The sequence below is a fragment of the Epinephelus moara genome, chromosome 5 (genome assembly GCF_006386435.1).
Source record: "Epinephelus moara isolate mb chromosome 5, YSFRI_EMoa_1.0, whole genome shotgun sequence".
Lineage (NCBI taxonomy): Eukaryota > Metazoa > Chordata > Actinopteri > Perciformes > Serranidae > Epinephelus > Epinephelus moara.
Window position 1 is genome coordinate 17,985,789 of NC_065510.1, and position 22,554 is coordinate 18,008,342.

Here is a 22,554-nt window from a genome sequence, read left to right on the forward strand (position 1 = left end):
TCACACTTTCCACAGGAGGACACCAACAACTACAAGGTTGATCGACCATTTTAAAGTAGATTGTGGTGTCATTTCCTGTGATACATTCAGAGAAATCACTCATGTCATTGTGCATTTTCTGAATAAAAGCGTAATTTCTGTGTGACACAATAAAAGTCTTCAACAAATCATTTTATGTTGTTTATTTATTTGACCTGTTGTGAGAGTGAGGAGCAACCGTTTCAGTGTAATATAAAAAGAAATGAGTACAAATAAAAATTGCATTTGGAAGAACGGCCAGTACATTTTGCAGACGAATGAGCGACTTGGCCAAACACACATGAATGCATTTTTGAGTGATCCCCTCATTGCGACTTCCCAGGTGAAATCTAAGGCTCAAACAGGAAGGGGAAGTTGGAGCGACCCTGGAGAAACATAAAATAAAACAGTTGAAATCCTGCACAGATAAATGACAGTGACATGTATTTTTTATGTGTGCGTGCTTGGACATGAATGCATGGAAGCTTTAAGGGTTGAGTGTCACTGTATAAAATGATACCTCATCAACTCCTGGGCCGGATGTGTCGCCACGAGGATCAGGAGGAATTGTGGTCGTCTCTTTCTGTGTCCCCAGTGGCCAGGTCTGATGGAGATAGGAAGTTACAAAAACAATTAGACACAACTGGTGCAAACTCTCTTTTGTTTAGTGGTGAAATTATAAAAATTAAGAAGTTATGTTGTGTACTCACTCTTTCTGTCTGTACCTTAGGCTGGGAGGCTTGCTGAAATGGGAAGATGTGCAGGAAAATTAGATTACAAACAAAAAAGTTGCACCAAACACCCTTAAGTCTTCTCCTTATGGTTTCCTTAAAATGCTAATACTTAAGATTTTCTCCTTATCTTGGTGTCATACGTAAGAAATCATTTAAAGTTAAACCATTGCACAATAGACCTTGAGCATCACAAGCATGACTGCAAACAAACAAACAGTTCCTACAAGAACTCTAGAATTTCACTGGTGCAAAATCTCTGTCAATGCAGTAAATGCCTTAATGTTTTTCCTTAATTAAGGAAACATTTAAGGGATTCTGCTGTACAGCGCAGTCCAGCGGAGGAGAGTTGAGTCCACACAGATGTCTCTTCTTGGCTCTGCCTCCCCTATGCTCCTTCTTAAATTTATAGCCATACTCTTTCCTACTTTTGTATCCATCTAACCATAACCCTTTGGCTCCCACTCAGAAACACCCAGAGGGCACCATCACTCCCACTCATAGTCTCAAGTATATGTTTAAAGGGACTCTAACATCTATTCCTCAACTGAACTGTGCAACACCTTTAAATAAGTCCCTCAACTTAGCGGAAATTAAGTCCTACATCTCACACTTACATAGAAAACTTAAGGTGTTTTGTGCAACTGGTCCCTGAATATCAAATACAGCCTACATATATTAAGTGTTTATAATTTATTTTATTTAAATTTTATATTTTGAGGTAAAACCCATTCAAATATTTGTTTTAAATGCAGTCATCACACACAAAACTATTACATTAATAGACATTAATACATGAGATAAAATAAACAACAAACAAATTAATATAAAACAACAGTAAAAATACATGATAATATATGTAAGTAAACCACACCCACACTGAACTACAAGCATCATCTGCACGAAACTAACAAGAAATAAATTAGATCACCACAAATAAACAAATGACCAAATAAATCAGTCAGTAGTAATACTTAATGAAACATATAAGCAGCAGAGGGGTATCATACGACACTTATGCAACACTAAAATGTGACTGCGGTGACATGATTTCAGCAGTGTGTGGTCAGCAGGGCAGACAGTCGACTTTGCATCCCAGCCACCGCACCTGACTCAACACCTGCAGCTATGTTATTATCATTAAGTCTAGTCTTTAGTCATCAGAGTCTGCTAAATCTGTTTTTAACCATACTTCAAATTAGCGAAGGGTAGCTGACAGACACAGTAAAGAATTTGGGTTCTTTTTTCCCCTTTATTTCTAATTGTTTAGTCAATGTGCAGCCAATATGCACTGAGCACTTCTATGCTGGTGTTTTATAAAGGCATCTTTATTTAGACAGTGTATTGTTTTAATGTTAACATTTGCTGTTTTATGCATAAGCACAGAGAAGCCCTCTTTTCTGTACATGTCACTGTGCATGTCTCACCTGCAGAGGGAGCTGTGGTCTCTGTGTGGTTCTCTCCAGCTTTTGCTGACTGTTGTTCGGCTGCAGCACGGCAGTGTTCCTCTGCTGGGGGTAGCCGTAAGGAGGCAAAAAGTAAGGGAAGCCCTGTGGATGATAAAATCAGTTTAAATCAGATGTTGGCATCTTCATAAACAGAATAAGGTTTGCACATGGGTCAATATGTTTTCCTTCATACCTGCTGTCTGGGAAATTGAGGATATCCATAAGATGGATACTGGAAATTTGGAAACATCTAAAAAAAAATTTAAACAGTTACTGATTTCATCATATGACTGTGAGCGGCAGCAGCTGCAGTGTTAATACAAAGTAATCACATTACATGGTACCAGTATTCTCCATGCTGCTTAATACCTGAACAGGGTTTTGGGCCTGCTGAGGGATAGTAGGATTGTTGGGATCCTGTGGAGGTCCAAGCTGCTCTTGCTGGCCGTTGGGGAGGATCACAGGCGTTAGCTGGTTGCCCTGGTTGGGGAGAAACAGCTGAGGCCCCTGGGGACTGAAGGGACCGGTCACTTGCGGGTTCAAGTTCACCACCTGTGGGGTGAGCAGCACCTCGGGCTGCTGCTGCTGCAGCACATACTGGGGTATTAGTGAAGACGCCTGGAGAGGAACGGATTTGGGTCAGTTGAGATTTTTTTTTTTGGTACACACATGTCAAGCTTTTTAATCAGACAAAGGGATGCAGATAATAAAATGTAAAAGATAAAAATGTGCTTCCAGTACCTGTGTTTGTCCAAGTGTTGCAAAAGTTAGTCCATTCAGTCGTAGGAGCTGAACACATAAAAGGTTGAATTAAATTTGGTAATATTATTCCTAAATGACAACAGATTTTGACTTAGCAAGCAACAAACATAAAAGTTTTAACAGATATATTTACCTCATTGCTGTTGCTTGCGATGATTCCAATCTGTACCTGAAAAACACAAAAAATAGCTCTTTATCTCTGCCATTTAAAATGATATGAGAAATATATTCTGTAGCAAGAGATTCTACTCACTGGAAGAGCAAAGCTTGTCTTGAATAGACAGACCAACAGAAGGGCAGTCTGCAGCTTCATCGTGTCTTACAGTCTGTAAAAACATTTTTAAAAATCCATAAATTCATATCCTACCATATAGATCACATGTCAGACAGAGAGCTTTCACTGAAACATCGAGCGTTAGAAACTCTTCTCACCGTTTCTCTGGCTCTGCTTTCCCTTTCTGTGTGCCTGCCCCCCTGTGTGTCCATATCCCTTTTAAATTCTGTCCGTGTTTGCTGTCATAGTCCACCGCCAACCCCTCCAGACAATATGTGGTCAGTATGACAGACATTTCTCATGGCATCAGACTCAGACACTTGCAACACAAGACAGGTAAGTATGTCATTAAGAGTAAGTCATGTCTTTAAACAGCGTGACATGCTCTGCGTTAAGTTGTTAACAATCCTCTAAAGTATCTGAATTAAACATGTTTTCTACAAACATTACACACCAGCTTTAGATTGACAGTTTTGCTTCAACAGGCCAGTGACTTTCAGCTTCAGGTGACCTGTGTAGATAACACACTTCTTATATGATCTCTTAAGTAAAGTTTATGTTCAAGTGTTTTGCTTCAGGTTGTAATTACACACGTTTAGACTAACAGGATTTTTTTGGCATGTCATGAGAAAAAAAAAGACAAACAGGAGCTGGGAGCTGACAAACAGACATTTGTCACAAGTTGTTCACCGTGCGCTGACTGGTGTTGGTAAATCATGGGTATTAAAGGAGTACTTATCCACAAAATGATCAGCAGTTAGTCACTCCATGTTATGTTGAATTTATGAGGTAAATTTTGTTTATCTCACATGCCTCGGCAGTGAACGATGCTGATCAAATTCTGTTACTGTGTTGCTGATTTCTCACGTAAAATGTTGTTAGAAATATAATTTAGTGCACTGTTTCGCTGTAATATAAGAGTTTGTAAACAGGAAGTGGATGCTTACTTTTTCTTTTTACTTTTAATAGGTACTGCAGCTGCCCTTAAAAAGTCTGTACTGTTGCATACAGTATGCACACAATCGGGACATACCACTATCTCTTAACATTACACCCTGTACTTTGAGCTGTCAAGCTGTCATCTCTGCTGGGCAGTCAACGTGAGGTATCGTCCACTGCACAGAGGATTGTGGGTTGGAATAGCCAGAAAATCATGCTGACTTGCAGACTGCAAAATCGGACCGGATGTTGCAGAACATTGTGGTGTTTTTGGCTGCATTTAACATATGTATTGGGACATACTAAATCTTTTTCTTGCATTCTATATAGCATGGTAGTACTGGAATGCACAGTGACATCAAACAGTAAAACTAAGAAGTGCAGATGAAATATGAACCAAGATTTTCTACTGTGTTGCCCATCTCTTGCCTTTTCTTTTCAGAAACATACTTTAGCTTACTAATCAACTGTAGTCAAGATTGTTTGTTACCAGTCGGCCGCCATATTGTTTCCTGTGGAAAAAACAGCCAAGCTCACATTACGTCAGCCACCAGCTGGAGCATTTGTTGGTCTGGTGGGGTGCAGTGCATTCTGGTGGTTGTAGGTTCTCTAACTCTTGAGCAAAAGCAAATGCCGCGTTCCTTTTCTTTTGTAGCACCAATTTCAAAAGTATTTTATTCTTTCTACTGCATCGACGGCCCAATTTTATGAAAAGACCATCTTTCTAGCAGTGAATTACCTCTTTAATTCCAGCAAAACTATATCAAAACACCTGTTTACAAACTCTCGCACAGCTCCTGCAGTATCATCCAAGTCTCATTTCTCAATATTTAAAACACCCCTGCATACAAGTAGTGAGCTTGGCAAGCGTGTGTGCTTGAACTCTGCTTGTGCTTTCAGTGCTCCTCGTCTGTGCATGAGACTTTATAAAGAAGTTTTTTAAATAGTAAGTTTATAGTAAAAATGCATGTGTTTGGGAAGTACTGAGCAAACAACTGGATGAATAGGACTTGGATTATACTGCACAAGAAAAATTGTTTTGTGAGTCCGTCCATAGAAGTTTGACAGCTTGTTCATGAGTTCAAATAATTTGCACCAATTAACTTTTAATGTCTTTAAGGTTTTTTGTTCTTGGTTCTTCTTATTCAGGTTAAAATGAGAATTAAAGCTGAGCTAACACATGCCTCTCTTTTTGAACCTGAAGTGTGACCAACAGGCTTTCTCTCACAGCAGGTACTTCGACTTGTAGCAGGAAAAGCACAGGTGTTACTGATAACATTAACTCCGGGGGGCTCCTTCCTGAGTGTGACAATAATTTACACCTGTGCTGCTCCTGCTGTGACATGTCAAAACACATCCTCTATCGAAGAGGCCTACATGTGACAGGTTTTTCATGTCACAGCAACACAGCTCACATCTTAATTAACTGTGTGCTGTAAGTCCTTTATAGAATTAAGTCTTTTATTTTATCTCCTTGTAAAAGTGATTTCATGTTGTTTTATTGTGCATGTTTTATACTTATTATCCTTTAGGTGGCAGCAAAGATCCACTTTAAATTGCAGCCATAACCACAGTTTACTGGTGAGAACTGTCTGATATATACATACAGAAGGCTCGATGAAACAAACTTTAATTTCAAGTGTAATTTATTTTTATTGGATAGTTGACATGGACAGTACATCACTATGATTCAGTCTGAAGTTGGTTTTAAAAGAACACATAACACACACACAGCTTCCACAGTCATCGGTGATTAGCGAGACAAAATCACATCATTCAAGTTTTATTATCACAGTAATCATTATTGCATGTTTGATTGATTCATTCGTTGAGATTATCATCTTAATAATCGTCATGATGATCGTCACAGGGAGGGGTTGTGGTTGTTGTGCCAGTAGGCGCTGGAATCTGAGGAAAATGAGACATAGACGATTCACAGCTAGACGAAAAAACCCGCTCATATTTGACAGCATTGATGAGGTTACCCACTGAAATCTGTTCCTTTGCTTGTAAATTAAATAATCTTACCTGAGTATCCACAGTGGTCTTCAAGGGGTTGTCCTGTTTCATAATCTGACGCTGCAGAGTCAAAGAACATCAGTTAGCCACTGTAGCTTTCATCAGTGTCCACATACAGTAGCTGTAAATACACTTTAGTTACCCTGAATCTTCTGAGTGGATCAGGCTGAAGAGGAGGCTGCTGTTGCATTGCACCACCCGTGATCCCCTAAAAAAACAGCAAGATTTAGTGATTAAGTGATTTGTTAAATTTCTACAATGTAACCTGCGATAAAAGGGTGCTGTGGACTGAGAGTCAGGGTGAGTCAGAGGTGAGTGGTTACCATCAGAGGCTGCTGAGGAGCCATTTGTGCCACCTGAGGAGCTCCCATATAAGGAAACTGCCAGTAGACAACAAAAAGATAAATCAGTGCTTAAGTGTGGTACTCAAATAATTATCAAATAATGTTGAATTGTGCTGTTAACACAACTAGTATGTGCACACTTACCCCACCGACTGCAGGGACAGCGTACACTTGGGGAATGGGGGCCGGTGCAGCATAAGCAGAAACTCCAGGAACAAACTTTGTGAGGCCGAGAAAGAGTAAACAAATGTGTTTGTTTATGTCAGGGTTATTGTTGTTTACTGTAAAATTGTTAATAAGAAAGATAATAAATCATATTATGCATTAACTGGCTAAGCAGCCGTCACAATTTCTGATAAAAACATCAGAAACCAACAAGTGAGACAACAGGAGAGCGCCATCTTGTGGTGCAAATAGAGTTCAATGAAAACAACTAAATTTTTTGTGATGCCATGCACTACTGCCAATTTTTCTTTTGGGGATTATTAATGTTTTTCTAATTGTTTACAGGCTTGTTTTTACACCCAGTTTTAATCCGTCCACATACAGTTAATGGAAATATAGGCTGTATTACTAAACAGTTTAAAGGGACAGGTCACCCCAAAATCAAAAACACATATTTGTCCTCTTACCTGCACTGCTATTTATAACTGTAGATAGTTTTGGTGTGAGTTGCCCAGTGTTGGAGATATCGGCCGTAGAGATGTCTGCCTTCTCGTCATATAATAGAACTAGATGGCACTCGGCTTGTGGTGCCCAGGGAGCATTTGAAAAACTCAACAGCAATGTCTCTTTCCAGAAATCATAACCTGGTTACTCAAGATAATCCAAGACCTTGTTGTGAGCAGTTTCATGTGGGAACTATTTCCTTTCTATCACACTACACCCGCCAAGTGTATCATCATGCAAAAGGAAGCATGCATCCGTTGCTAGCTCACGTAGCACCACTGAGCTGTTCCGTGAGTAGATGCACACTTCCTTCTGTGAAGTAAAACACACCAAACCAATCTAGATTGCTAAATAGCACTGCAGGTAAGAGGAAAAAACACACTGTTGAAATCTGTTGTGTCATTTTCCTTCCTGTTTTACAACCTGACAGACTCACCTGAGCAAACTGCGGCTGCCCGATGAAACCAGCCCCACCACCAGCAACCATGGGTGGGTTCAGGCCTCCAGCCATCATCCCAGGGTTTACTCCTCTGTTTGCCATCATACCTCCCATCCCTCCCATCCCTCCTAGACCTCCCATACCTCCCATGCCTCCCATGCCTCCCAGACCTCCCATACCTCCCATACCTCCCATCATTCCTCCATTCATTGCATTCATAGCTGCCAACATCCTCTGTCTCTGTATGAAGAGGGAGAAGGAACATTTGTTAACAATTAACAGTGGTCTAATTTTGCATTATTGCACTAGTAATTTATTAGTATGAATGTTTCTTACCTTGCCTGCATTAACCTGCAGGGGGGTAAAGAGACCAGGTGTTAAATGTGCTGCTTTGTGTGTAAGACAGACAGACAGACAGACAGACAGACAGACAGGCTGTACTCACATAGCAGACGGTTGCTACAAATGCTGTGAGGAGGAGAAGCTTCATTGTGCAGCCCGAAACCTGTAAAAACATGAGAAAACACACATTTTAAATCGTAAAATCTAATTTAATTTATTTTTGTTATATATGCATGATTTTTTATTGCCCATTTATTTGTTTTCAGTCAGGATTGCACATTAATTATGATCCCAGTATTAAAAAAACCCAATACATACCTGATGTTTTTTGCTCTTCTTCAAAATGTTATGTGCCAAGCAGGACTATAGTTGCTCTCTGAATTTTGAGCACCTTTTATCAGTCCTAGAGATTATTACGAGCCAATTAGAGAGGAGAACACTGACTTGTTCATGAACTATATTTGTCACCTGTGTGTCACGGGAACTCGTGTGTGATATGACATCTTCTTTTTCTGCAAGATTTGAAAGAAATGTAACGGTGAGCTGCCTTTTTTTTTTCAAAGGCACTTCAGCCTATTCAAACCTCTAACATTGTTCTCGATAAGCAGCTGAGCGACCACAAACAACAACAGAGTGATTCAGCGTCTTGGGGAGGGTTTGCGGACGTTTCTGGAAGCTCAAAAACAGCATGAACCATCTAAATGTTGCGGGTTCTGATCACAGGAAGCAAACAACTGACATCATCAAGGTCTTTTATAGAGAAACCATGAAAAACCAGTGTGTGCTCTTAAATGTAATTAAACATTTACCTCTGAAGCAGCACACTGTTTATGAGCAGATGGTTGTGAGCTCTGAAAAACACCCAAGTCAGAATGACATCTTAGGAAATGTCATGCTTCCTGCTGCTGTGTTTAAGCGCAAAGTACTGTACTTGCCCTGGGCATGTCTGGAGGAAGGCTTCACTGTAATTTGTGCTCAGTTTATATTTGTCTCAAAATGATGTTTACGCAACACCAGGCCTTAAAATAACTTCTCAACAGCTCAACAGTGACGACCACGAGCTGTCAGACCTCTTTTTAATTTGTTAAAACCTCTGATGTCACAAACAGACAGGAGCAGATTATTTGTCTGTCATGTATCCTCAGCACAAGATGTTTAGAGCTATTACATGTATTCCCAGTGTGGTTGGCTGGGTATGCTCTCACATACTGAGGCTGTCTGGGAAAGGGTGTTTGTTTTTTTTTTGCTGCTGCTGACTGGGCAGCCCGCAGCAGACCAGGTAAACAGTCTCTGTGGAAGTCTGGTCTGGAGCTTTGTGCTAATTACACACTGTCATGCAGTTCACATTGAGCAGCATTTTCTTCCTGTTTGCAGTTTATTGACACAACAAATTATATTTCCTAATGTAATCATGTAAATATATGTGTTTTATATGCATGATTCATTAATTTATAGAGACTTTTTATTATGTCACATGCTTTACACACCAGAATAAGCTACTCTGGGAATTCCGCCACGATATGAGTAATGTGTAATATTTAGAGACTTAAATCACCATGTTGCGAGCAGCGTACTGTAAATAGAGATTTGTGCATATTTGTCTCATACACAAAAATAACTGCCATCAGAGGAGCCACACCCATGACGATGTTGTTCAGGATTTTGCTCAACTCAACTTTACATAATTTGGGCTCCAGATATGTGAAATCAAGTATTTTGTTTATTGGTTTATTTGAATAAAGACTCCACAAATATTCAGCTATTGACTTCCATCATTTATTGCTCATTAATTATGATGACAGTGATTAATAACATTCGAGTGTGAACAGCTAGTGAGACAGGATCAAGGTGTAGTGAATAAATCATGAGTCATCTGCTGTGTGGTCTCATTTTGCTTGCTTCTCCTCCATCTCCATCTCCATCCCAGAGTTCTCTTCCACCTCCTCAGCTTCCACCGCCTTCATCACCGGAGACTGTGTCCTCCTGAGGCGAGCTGCCACTGAACGCTGAAACCTCACTCTGCCAGCCGCCCTCCCACCAGCAGCGCCCGGCTGCTGCTGCTGGCTGTTCAGCCCGGCCACTGAGATCAGCTGCACCTGGCCAGGAGTCAACAGGGCACCCTGTTGGTTTCCTCCAGTGTTTCCCTGTGGCACCACAGCAAACAGTGTGACCGGCTGACCCCTGGCACCCTGAGTCACTTGTGGGTTCACATTGGCTGCACCTGCCTGCACCACAGCAAAGGTCCCACCTTGTTGGAGAGCTCCAATGGGAATTAGCTGCTGACCTACTTGGTTCCCGACTGGCTGGAGGAAAAATGAGCCACCGAGTTGGACTAAGTGTCCCACGAGGGGTTCACCATTTAGTGGGACCCCATTTTGAGCCCCCATGTTGGCACTGTTGCCAGCTGCTGCTCCATTATTATTCACTCCCCCATTGGCAAGTGCCTCAGCACTCCCTGAAGACACACCACCCTCCACCACAACAGCCAAGGTCTGGAGGATAAGCCACAGTAAGCAGAACATGTTTTATCTCAGTCACAGCAGACAGACGACAAGTAAAGAGCTGCTTCTGTCTTTGCTTATATAGAAAGCGGCACATTCAGCCATCACCATGAGAGGTCCAATCAGAGTCCAGCGCTTTATCTCAAAACAACAAGTCACTGTAATCATCATGACCATGCTGCTTGCTATTTTTTGCTTTGTTACCTTACAGAGAGCCATTATTCAGGATTATGTGGCGAACCTTAACCTGGTAACAGTGACTTGCATTCTCCAAACCATTGTTGCAGAGGTCATGTTTTCATGTCAGGGTGGCATCAGGGAAACTGACCAACAAATAAAACATGATATTAAAGCGTAAACTGATGTTTATGTTTATCCGCCGAAATGATGCAACAGCTTTTATTTCAGGGCTGTAAAGAAAGTCGTCGTCAATAAGAGGGTGCACAGAACTATTCTACGTCATGATATTGTGAAGTCCACTGCTGTCCATAAAGCTTTAATTAAGAGCTACAATGAAATGTAGGAAGCAAAGACAAACATTTACAGCATTTGCAACTAAGATAAGACACACAGTTATTGTTTCACATCTCCTACTGTAACATAAGTGTACTTAACTTTGATTTAAGGAGGAATTCTGCACTAAATCACTCTAACATACAAACCGCGGATCTCTCAAAGCCCCATTTACAACACCTTCTCCGCTAATGAGCTGATGTAAACTTTTCCCCAGGTTGGAATGCATTAGAAAACAGTTTCTGGATAAAAACCAGCTAAAAAATAACACCTTTTTATATTCTATTAAAATCATTCTAGCAGCGTAGTCTAAATTACAGAACACAGATTCAAGCTGACACAAAATAACAGCGATGATCATCAACACTTGCCCTCTATAGCAGGAGGTAAAAATGAGTTTCTTTCATCAGTATGAGTTCCTTATGTTACAGAGGTTCATGGAGGCGTCTGTCTCAAGCTGCACTGTTGGAGCAGCTTTTATAAGCTTCTGTTGTAGATGAGGAAGGACATGGAGCTCAGAATAGCAGGTTGGCATCCATATCATCTGTGGAGAGAACAGATAGGTGGAATCATAGGAGTATTATAGCAGACATAAAAATAAATCATGGATAAACTGGCTGCGTTACACAAAGTAATTGCTATATACACTAAAGCTAGGGTTATAAAATCACTATAACCAATTCAAATCAATCTTCCTTTGAATGATCTGATATCAATTCATAAAATTAAAGATCTGTCTTGTAATATTCTGTATGCCTTTCCCAGCGGATGCTTAAAACTTTAACCATGTTAATCTCAACAGCATTAAACTGGCCCCGGGACTAGATTTATTAAATATTCAATTCCTGTTCTGAATTTAGTCTTTTTTAAATAATTGCTTGTATAATTTACAGCATTAGTTGTTCTGGGAATCTCTTTCATATTCAAGCAAAATTGGTATTGTAACTGAAATATCTCTTCCTGAATTGATTTTGCATCAAACTTAATAGAAAATTGAATTAAATCAGGACCTTTATTCTTTATTTGGATCCCCATTAGCTTCCGCAAAGTGGTTGCTAGTCTTCCTGGGGTCCACTCACGAAACAACATTAAAAATACAATAATTCAAAATCACTCAGTATCAATATCAGTCCAAAATTAAGACAAAATTGTGAGTAGGAATCAAATCGATTCAGGAAATCAGTTGTGTCATTGTGTAATGTTGTGTCTGGAACTGAATATGTATTCTCAGGCACTACACTGTTGTGAGGAAAAGAGTTTTTAAAACCTAAAAAGAAACACATGAGAGTGACACATGTAAAGAAAATGTGCCTAAATAGTTAACTAACTGCTTGTAGAAAATCATCAGAGCCAAAGTGTAAATTTTAAAGCTGTCATTAATGTTGAGAAAAAATGTTCAAGGTAGAGTTACACCACAGTATGGTGTTGACATACTGTTGTTAGCTCTTACCATTCTTGATACCAAAGCAGGAAGTCCACTCTTTAAAGGACACCTGCTTGTCCTTGTCAGCGTCGCACTCTTGGAAGAAGCGGGAGGTGCAGTGCTCCATCGGCACCAGAGGGACTCGAAGTGGAGCCAGCTCTGAGTGGGACAAGACTCTGCATGGGACAGGTGAACATCAAGATTTGATAACTGAGCATTTAATATATATACACAGTACAGTATGTTTGCATTATATTTAGACTCATAGATGGGTTTTATGATACATCATCTTGGTGGTAGTGGTTCTGTTAAAGCTTTGACGTCCGCCAATCCTACCAGTATTTTTGCTTATGGTGTTAACTATCATCATGATAATTAACACCATAAGCAAAAATACTGGTTTAACTGACTTCAGTGTAGTATTGGCTTCTAAACACACACTAGTGAAACTCCATACTCTATGATCATTTTTAAACGAAATATCAAGGTTGAGAAAAATCAAAGTTTACTTTTAGGAGAATAAAACAACTCAGTTGCCTGAAAAATGTTGCCATGGTACGCTTTTGCAAACCACTGATACATTACATTTATATATTTTTTGTATGTTATTTGATACAATAAAAGTTTAAATTTCTCAAAAATGCTGCAGTTAAGGTGTGGTTAGGTTAAAGCCCCTACAAGGAACTTTCATTTTGAGTTGATTTTGGCGACCCTGTGGACAAAAGCGGTAGTGTTTTGCCGGAATGAAGCCTACATTTCCCATGAGCTCTAGCACGTATTGTCGTAAAGATGCTTACCTGGCTTGCGTATGTGTTTGTTTTGGGGATGAATGAAACAACAAGACGGGAAAACTTTGCCCTCGCTCCTATCAAAACTTTGCCCTCGCTCCTATCGGGGATCCCAGCTCACCTCTGCCGCGCCCCAGCTCCACCTCTCCGGCGTAAGCGCCACCGCCGCCGGGGTAAACGCAGCGGTCGGCTGGTAAGGCTGAAAGCCTGTTTGGCGAGCACTTCCACGGCTTCTTGGACTGAGTATGGAGCGGTGCCTCGCCTCTTTATTTCTCGGCACTCGCTGGACCCTGTCAACGCCTGGCTGGTACCTGTCGTCGGCCCGGATGAGGTGTTCCAGCCCCGCGGCCCCTGCTCTCATCGTCCCCGCTGGCGCGGGGTGAATCTGCGCAACCTGCGGCCTCTGTGTGTGGCTCCCCGGACAGCTAACGCCGTGGACCAGCTCCTGCCAGGATTGGGCTGGTAAATGCTAGATCGCTAGCGACCAAAACGTTTATCCTGAAGGATTTCCTGACTTCCCGAGGATTGGATTTTCTCTGTGTGACTGCGACGTGGCTGACTGTTGGCGAGTCCAGTGCTTTCACAGAACTTTTACTTGATGATTGCTGCTATTTTAAGTCCCCGCGGACGTCGGGTCAAGGAGGAGGAATAGCGACTATTTATAAGAGTCACTATAAATGTAAGCAGCTAGGTAAGATGCAGTGTGCCGTCTGAGTGCCGTAAATCGTTTTGTCCTGGAAGCGACCTGGGGCGGACCCGGACACAGTTTCCTAAAGGTATGGATATACACTATATAGAAATAGCTTATCTTCACACCAGTGGTCTCATTTGCTGTTGTAGGTCACGCACAGACATCAGCAGAAACGAGAGACTTTTGCATATCCAGTTAAAAGTTCCTTGTAGCGGCTTTAAGGCACAGTTGGGCTTAAAACACTCAATTTTGTGGCACAAAAGCTGCTGGAAAAACAGGGACAGGGCGATGAAAAACATCCAGGTTCGGTGGCTCACACACTGCTAGGAAACGCCCTGATGTGTCACTAAAAAACACCCAGGTTTGGTGCCACAAACACCAGTGGAAACACAGCAAAGGGTCGCCAAAAACAACCAGTGTTGTCATTCATTGGTCTTGAACAGTGGTCTGTAGCTTGACAGCCAACTAACCTAGGTGTCACACCATCCACCATCCCCTTCACCTTACCATGACAAAGTCAGCTTATATGCTATGTCACTTTAGAAATGTTGGCGAATGAAACATACAAATGTGATTTATGAATAGTTTGCAGAAGCGTACACTTTCTTCTGGTAACTGGACTGAATAAAATCTACCTGTCAGAAGGGTGTTGGTCCAGTTGTGCAAACTGCCAGTGCACTGGGTAGATGTACATGTTGTAGTTCTTCTCAAAGTCCTGCGCGAGCAGCTCAACGGAGTGATCACCAGCATGAAGACGCCGCTCACTCTCAAAGATTTTCTTCACCTACAGAATACACAAAATAGTGCATAATCTTTCCTTTTCCCAAATGTGCTATGTGACTTTCTGATTGACTCATTCATTGACTTATTGATTGGATATAAATAAGACAACAAATTGAAGTACTATTGTAGTGTTTTTTAAGATTAGGATTTAAATACACAGTTTTTAAGAGGCCTAAGAATCCCAGTTTATCAATACATAATCATCTGAGCAATGCATCTTACTCGAAAACGCTGTTTAGGTGTGAGGAAGCCAGGAGTCATGGAGTCATGTTCATAGAGCTGCAGCAGCACATTTTTCAACCAGTCTCTCATTCGTAGAGGAAACTGGACCAGCTCAGTGTCCACACAAGGAGGTATTACTGAGAGAGAAACAGAGAGAAAGATCAGGGTCAAATAATGTTGTTGTTTAAAGCATATACTCTGCACAAGGCTTAACACTCACCTTTGCATGGCCCAGTGTAGTCCAGATGAAGTCTGTGTCCTCTCTTGGTGCCCTCCAGCTTGCATTTAGTAGCAAAGAGTTCACATGACGTAGCATATGTTTTGTTGTTTGTCCCACAAACCTTCAGGAGTTCAACAAGAGCGACAATCAAATGCTATACAGTAGCTGTTATACACCATCCCAGTTTAGCCTTTAACAGATCATCCATACTTACATGATCAAAGTCGTTCACACTGGGAGGACATTCAGACGGCTCTTGGCACACACAGCCTGGCTTATTGTCTGCATCAAGTTTACACGTCTTTCCACGTTTGCAGGGAAAATTGTCGCATGGATCTAGGAGAAAAGACAAGCACAAGAATTTTAAAACCAATGATATGAAGAGTCATTTTCAGAACTGGTTTGGTTTTATTTTACAGTGTGATAACTGATGAGCTATAGGCACTGCACAACGTCCCCTACATTCCTCCACCATTTGAGTTTGCACAGCGATTAAATTCAACTTGATCTCCATCATTCACTCCTTAAGCCCGCAGAGCTGTGTTTTGGTAGTGACTGTGAAGCAGACTGACACTATTCATGCGGAAGTTTTAGCAAAATGATCAAGTCAGCAGATTCCCATGTGAGGCTGTTGGGATAGTGCATTAGTCAGTATGGTGAAAGCTGAATTAACCAACCAGCAGGGGCTTCTGGGTGATGGACGCCTCCACCAAGAGGGGGTCTGGAACTGGGGTAGAGATCCACCGTGGCTCTTATCTGCACTGGATTCATTCCTACCAAAGGACCCTGGAAGAGAGATGTGAAAATGTAATTTCTTGAGAAGATGACAATAAATGTGTTTATTTATCAGACTGCATCACAACAGCAAAGTAAATGTCACTGTCCCCTAATGAAAACCAGCAATAACAGATGTTTTGGCCACTTGGGGGGCACCAGAATCACTCTGTGGACACAACACTGACATCTAACTTTTAGCTGATATGAGCAACAGTTGCCTGTTTATACATGCAGAAGATATGGAGCAACATTGGAGTCTTGTTTCTGGCCACCTGGTAATTATAAGCAGTAGGCAGTTTGAGGAAGGGTTGCCATCCCCCTTGTTAGCAAAATGACCAAAATGTGTCGCTTTTGTTGACCTGCTATCCCTCTCCATCCCCCCAAGAGTCCAACAACAGCTGGAGAAGTAAGTGAGTCAGGGAAAAGTAATTTCACATTTGTCTCTGTAGCTGCTTGATGCTCCACTATCTTCACCAGTGAGAGGCTAGCTTGGTCTGTCTGCCATTTGATGCGGCGCACGTTGTGTTTTTCATTGAAAACAGCTGCCTGCTCCTGCCAAACGTTACCCTGAGATTGGTGAGGTTGAACCTAAACAGCCATGAAACCAAAAATATACAACCTGTTCTCATTCCCAGGTCACCAAATACCAATGTTTTGTCACACCCCCTTGGCATCTGAAACGTGCTTAACATTATGAAACAATCATGGTTAGGTTCGTGGTTGGGTCGTCTAGTATCAATGGTCTGTCACACCACCAGTCTGATACCAAAGCCACAAGGCACCCTTTACAGTCTGTATGAGACGCGCAGCTGTCTCCTGTGTGAAACACATTTTAACGAGTGGTTAACATTATGAAACAGCCATACTTAGGTTTAAGCAACAAAACTTCTTGGGTAGGTTTAGAAAAAAGATCATGGTTTGGGTGAAAATGAATACGTTTGTGACGGGGTTATGGTTACAGATAACATAACCTGACATAAATATGTGACATGACCAGAGACTGTTTAAAATAATGGCTGTAGCTAGCGTGACACCACCCAATCGTTTCTGGACACCGATTTTGAAGCCTAGAGATCAGCATTTTGGCCGTCACCATCTTGTTTTTTTGGAGCCAGAAGTCACTCTAATAATGAACAAGAGGGTCGGGCAGTGGGGTGGGTCTGACTGAGAGCCCGAGGTGAGGCCTCGCAGACAGCCTGTGACTTGAAGCGGCCATGTCCTTAGTCATGCCTGATTCTAAGCCTTAATAAAATGTAAATGGGTGAGCTGTACAGTTGTCACGAAAGGGGAAATTAGCTATAAAGACCAAAGGTGTTTTTTGTTCCAGGCTGTGAGCATGTTTATTTCTACTTTTAAGTTTGGCATTTTAACATGAGGGTCTATGGGGATTGACTCACTTTTGGAGCCAGCCTCAAGTGGCCATTCAAGGAACTGCACTTTTTGACACTTCTGTTTTGGCTTCATTTTCCAGCCCCAGGTTACCACTTGAACACGACATGATGTATGTAACATCCATACATAACTTATGCAACATTCTGATTAAAAAAAAAATCAGCACTGATTTTGGTTTCACACAGGACACAAACACCAGTCACCTGGGTGAAAGTCCTGTGCTATCTACCATTTGCCTCCCTAAACAGCTCTTTGTATCAGTTGCTCTGAGCATCTGGTATTGCTGTGCATGGGTTTACATCGGAGTTTTAAAAAAGTATGCATTACCCATTTTCCTGCCCTTCTCCTCTTTGCCTTTTGGACTGTATTGTCAATGCTGCTGCCCTCAGACACCTGAGGATCCTGTTGGGTCTGTTCCTGTCCAGACTGTGTTTCCTCGCTCTGTGGAGAGTGCTTCCTCGCCCTCTTGTTCTTCTTTTGCTTCCTTGTCTTTCCCTTGGTGTGACTGCCACTCTCGTTCTTACTTTTCTCTTCCTCCTTTCCAGCCGGTCGGGAACCTGACTCGAACTCTGTAGTGCTTTTTGGTTCATGAGGGTCTACGCTTGCTTCAGGTTCTTTCTCATCGATATCTTTAGATATTGCCTGTGAGTCTCTGTCTTGATCAGACTCCTCCTCACTGTCCACTGCCTCAGTGTTTTGAACGTCCTGTTCATAGTCATCTGTGATGATGGGCAGTTCTTTCTCACCGTCTTCCTTCACTTTAACATCTGGTTTTGAATCAGGCAGTGTGTCATCAGGGTGGGGTTTTATTTTAGCGGATACAATCTGGAGAGGTTGTAAGATGCCACTATCGGCAGCATAGTCAAGATCAGCTGGAATCTCTGAATCTGTGCTTCCATCTATCTCCTCCAGAAATGCCCCTTTGTCTGCTATTTTTTCAACTGACTTTTCCTTCTTTTCCTTGAGTGACATATTTTCCACCTCTTCTTCCTCCTCTTTCTCCAGCATATCTTCCTTTACTCCTTCTTCCGCCTCATCTGTCACCTCTTTATCATCTCCCTCCACTTCTAGTTTGTCGTCCATCTTCCTCTCCTCCACCTCCTTGTCCTCAGTGGTCTCCACAGCCTCACCAGACTCTGCTTTCCCTTTGTCCATCTCCACTTCTTCTTCTTCCTCTAGCACTCTCTCCTCTGCTTCCTGCTCTTCTTCTGCTTCCTTCTTCAGGAGGTCCACCAGCTCCTCCTCGCTCAGCAGGACTGCAGTCGTTTTGTCGCTCCTCTCAGACACCTCAAACTCTCCCTCCTCCTTGTTAGCGTTAGCATTGTCTTGGGAGCTCAGTTCTTCATCTTCCTGCTCCTGGCTGCTGGCCTCAAACGTGACTAAAGTGGGTAAGATCTGTGGCTTGTTGGCCTCCTCTGTGATAACGTCCTTATTTTGGAGAAAGGGAAAATGTGAATTTTATACAACATGGAAACATTTTATGTTTCAAATACATGTTTAAAACGTCAGTGTAGAGTCCTGCTCTACCTTTTCTTTGGCTGTATGTGAAGTCTTGTGCAATCCATGATGTTTTCCATGAGGTTTACTCTTTACCTAGATATAATGGGGATAATTAATTACATGAACATCCATACAGTTAAAGGTCCAGTGTGTAGGATTTAGGAGGCTATATTGGCAGTAATAAAAAAAATAAAATAAGTATGTTTTCTTTAGTGTATAATCACCAGAAAATAAGAACGGCCATATTTTCGTTACCTTAGAATGAGCTGTTTATATCTACATAGGGAGGGTCCCTGTCCACGGGGTCCACCATGTTGCTATCTTTCTACAGTAGCCCAGAACGGACAAACTAAACTGACTCCGTGAAACTGCTTTATTCAGTGTTTTTACAGTTTAAATCACTCGGTCTGTTTGTTTTGGAGAGGAGGAGACCTCTGTGGATAATTTGGCTCCCGGTAAAAACCTCCTGAATGTCTCGATCTTAAGTTATTGGAGAAAAGGTGAGCACACATTTGCAAGTGCTGGCCTAACGCCTGTCTGCAATGACTGAACAGCATTGGAGAAAATGATTTGTAACGTGAAACTGCTTTATTCTGTGTTTTCTACCGGTTTTAATCACATGGTTCGCTTGTTTTGGAGAGGAAGAGACCCCTGTGGATAATTTGGCTTTTTCAGCTGGTTGTAATCTGCAATTTCAGCTGGTTGTAATCTGCAATCCTCACCACTAGGTGTCGCTAAATCCCACACACTGTTCCTTTAATGCCCAAATTGCAATAAAAAAAATATCACATCTTTTGTTTGTCAGTTCTCTCATGGTGAAATTTGATGTCAAATTAAGAAAAATATTACTCACAGACAGGGCAAATGTTGCTGCCAGGAAGCAAAGGAATACCAAGCAGGCCCTCATACCTGAGACATTAAAATGAATACTTAAAACATCAGGCTTACATCTAGCCCAAATTTAATTACATGTGCTAATTTACATTATCGTGAATCCCTGCAGAGATGAAAATTAGATAACCCGATTTAACAAAACATATTGTGAGCAATGAATACATTACAATCTGACTTCTAACGGGTCACAACAAAGACATGAACTTGGCAAAGCCTTCAAAGTTAAAACAAATGAGTGCATCTGTGTGCTGCCAACACTTTCATGACAAGCAGAGCGGCGCGATTGGCCTCCACCGTTGTCAAGGTTACAGGCCTCTGAGATGCGCCTCTCTCTCAAAAGTCACATTCAGAGCCTAAGTAAACATCAGAGGCTACCAGACTGGAAAAAGTTGACTAAGTCCACAAACTTTTTGTCTCTCGGGACGGAAACAAAACAGACACTAGTGGGCCTGTCCAGGGGAACAATAGCTCTCCGGTTTGGCCCACTAAACCCCAAATAGTTGTCGACGGGGAGTGTGTGTGTATGAAAATTCACTAAAACTGATAAATCACAGTTTTATGTGATCTTATTGTGGTAATGTTGGTAAAGACACATATTAACTTTTCATATTTAACGTAACACCTATGTATATTACATGATGGTTCTTATCACTCACATTATTTAATACAAATTATTTGATTTCTTTATTCTTAAAATACATAAACTATAAAAGTACATCTTGATATTTAGATTATGCACAACTATAAGTAAGCAGCATTCAAAATATTATGTGCAGTATATTAGTTAGTACATCACAACGTAGACGGTATAATAATAGTGACAGTATCTCTTCATATGCACAGAAATAATTAAGGCATAAATGTCACCATTAAGCATCAACATAAAGTTTTGGCTGTCACAAACGAGGCTACAGCATAACCAAGCCAGTGGTCACTGCATACAACACACAACAAGTTTGACTGCAAATTAGTTAGTCAGTGCACCTCTATTGATCATTAACAAACTACCCTTCAAAACAATGTAAAAAGACAGTAATTAGGTTTTTACCTGAGGCTGGCAGTAGCAAGAGAAATGAGAATCTTTGCCTGTGTTGAACCTGTGAAGGTGTCCTTTTGTATTCGAGACAGCGCTCACACTGTCCACACAAACTGGCATACAAACTGGCATGCTACACACACACACACACACACACACACACACAGTTTTTTTCTGGGTCTATGGTGCCAACACTTTCTTTTTTTTTTTACTTTGGGAGGGTCTTTGGGCTACAGAGATACAAAGAGGGAGAGAAATAGATCCTGCTTTGAACTTCAGTTAGGTGCCTTGTTTCCTCTGGGTTATTTTTATTCTTATTATTTACTTATTTTTACACATTGTATCATTTTTTTTTTTTTTTTTAACAATCTGTTCATTGATTTTTTCAGATAAAAATACAGTGGTTCACAGGTTCTGTGTTACAGTTGTCAGTTTAACAGAGCCATATAACAGGCTCAACATCCCTCTCCCCTCACCCACCAGCCTGGCACCTACCCCATTCAAGCACAAGAAAAACAGAAGATGGAAAGTTACATAGCAAGAAAAAAAAAAATAATAATAAACATCTCATGCAAGATACATTGTTGTAATTCCCATTTCAGTCCAAAGAGATCTGACATTCTGTGCTGTTCACATAAGACAAAAAAGAGGTCCAAGTTCCATCAAATGAATCAGTTCTACCAGACAGGGTCAGTCTGATTTTCTCCAGCCTGAGAAAATAAAGCACCTCTTTGATCCAGATCGTATAGGTGGGTGGGACTGTGGATTTCCATTTCAACAGAATTACCCTCCTGGCCAGCAGGGTTGTAAATGCAATTAAATCTTTTTTAGCAAGAGAAAGAACAGATTGCGAAGGCCACACACCAAACAGAGCAGTCAGAGCATTAGGGGCGATATCTTTTCCAATTACCCTGGACAATGTAAGAAAAATTTCAAACCAAAATCTTTTCAATGAGGGGCAGCTCCAAAACATGTGTATGTAACTTGCAGTGGCCTGCTGGCATCGGTTACACAAAGGAGACACTGTATCAAACATTTTTGCAAGCCGAACTTTGGTGTAGTGAGCTTGATGTAAGATCCGGCATTGCATAAAGCTGTGTCTAGCACAAACTGAAGACTTATGCACTCTCCTCAAGATTTCCACCCACTCCCCATCTATGATTGTCACTCCTAAATCTGTCTCCCAGACCGTTTTAAGAGTAGCAGAGGAGCCCAGATGAAGGTCATGATGAAGTATATTAACGAGATCACCCCCCTCAATGAGGCGAGAGGTCTCAGGAACACCTCAAAGTTTGAGGGATTGGGTAGAGCTGGGAATTCTGGGAATGCAGTACAGGCCCAGTGCCGCGCTTGAAGGTATACCTAAAAAATTGTCCCTGAGGGAGTGAAAATTTATCAACTAATTGTTGAAAAGATGCAAAAATGGAGTCAACATACATGTCTCTTATGGTTTTTATGCCCAGCCTGGCCCATACAGCAAAGATATTGTCCAGTAAAGATGGAGGGAAGGTGTGATTAGTTGACAAAGGAGCTCCGAAAGAGAATGTATGCAGGCCAAAATGGCGTCTAAATTGAGCCCAGGTTTTAAGAATTGTATCATTTATTGACTCTGTTTTGGGGACACATGCACAGAGTGAGGAAGAAAGTTAAAAAAAAATCTGACAGTCTATACAAATCCAGGTTTGTTATTTAGAATACACTTGTAAAACATAGATACATGACAAATTCAAACATATGATGATATTTGACTTAGAATAGAACTAGAATGTAATGAAATATTAAGTTTTCTGTATTCAGCTTTGCTCCTGATAACCAAGAGCAAAACTTTT

At 41.3% G+C, this 22,554-nt stretch overlaps 2 protein-coding genes across 2 annotated transcripts; both read right to left on the bottom strand.

The window, feature by feature from the left end:
• Positions 1–279: 279 nt before the first annotated feature.
• Positions 280–3,272, bottom strand: odam (odontogenic, ameloblast associated). The gene is made up of 9 exons (XM_050044048.1): positions 3,213–3,272; positions 3,093–3,128; positions 2,939–2,986; positions 2,567–2,815; positions 2,391–2,447; positions 2,177–2,299; positions 729–761; positions 539–601; positions 280–404 (listed from the first exon to the last, which is right to left on the bottom strand). The coding sequence occupies exons 1-9, from the start codon at positions 3,270–3,272 to the stop codon at positions 369–371; spliced, it is 705 nt and encodes a 234-aa protein (XP_049900005.1). The 3' UTR covers positions 280–368.
• Positions 3,273–10,949: 7,677 nt separating this feature from the next.
• Positions 10,950–20,839, bottom strand: sparcl1 (SPARC-like 1). Its single transcript, XM_050044025.1, has 11 exons — positions 20,738–20,839; positions 19,649–19,704; positions 18,823–18,888; positions 17,623–18,723; positions 15,804–15,912; positions 15,341–15,462; positions 15,127–15,247; positions 14,907–15,043; positions 14,537–14,685; positions 12,450–12,598; positions 10,950–11,543 (listed from the first exon to the last, which is right to left on the bottom strand). The coding sequence occupies exons 2-11, from the start codon at positions 19,700–19,702 to the stop codon at positions 11,515–11,517; spliced, it is 2,037 nt and encodes a 678-aa protein (XP_049899982.1). The 5' UTR covers positions 19,703–19,704; positions 20,738–20,839; the 3' UTR covers positions 10,950–11,514.
• Positions 20,840–22,554: the final 1,715 nt, after the last annotated feature.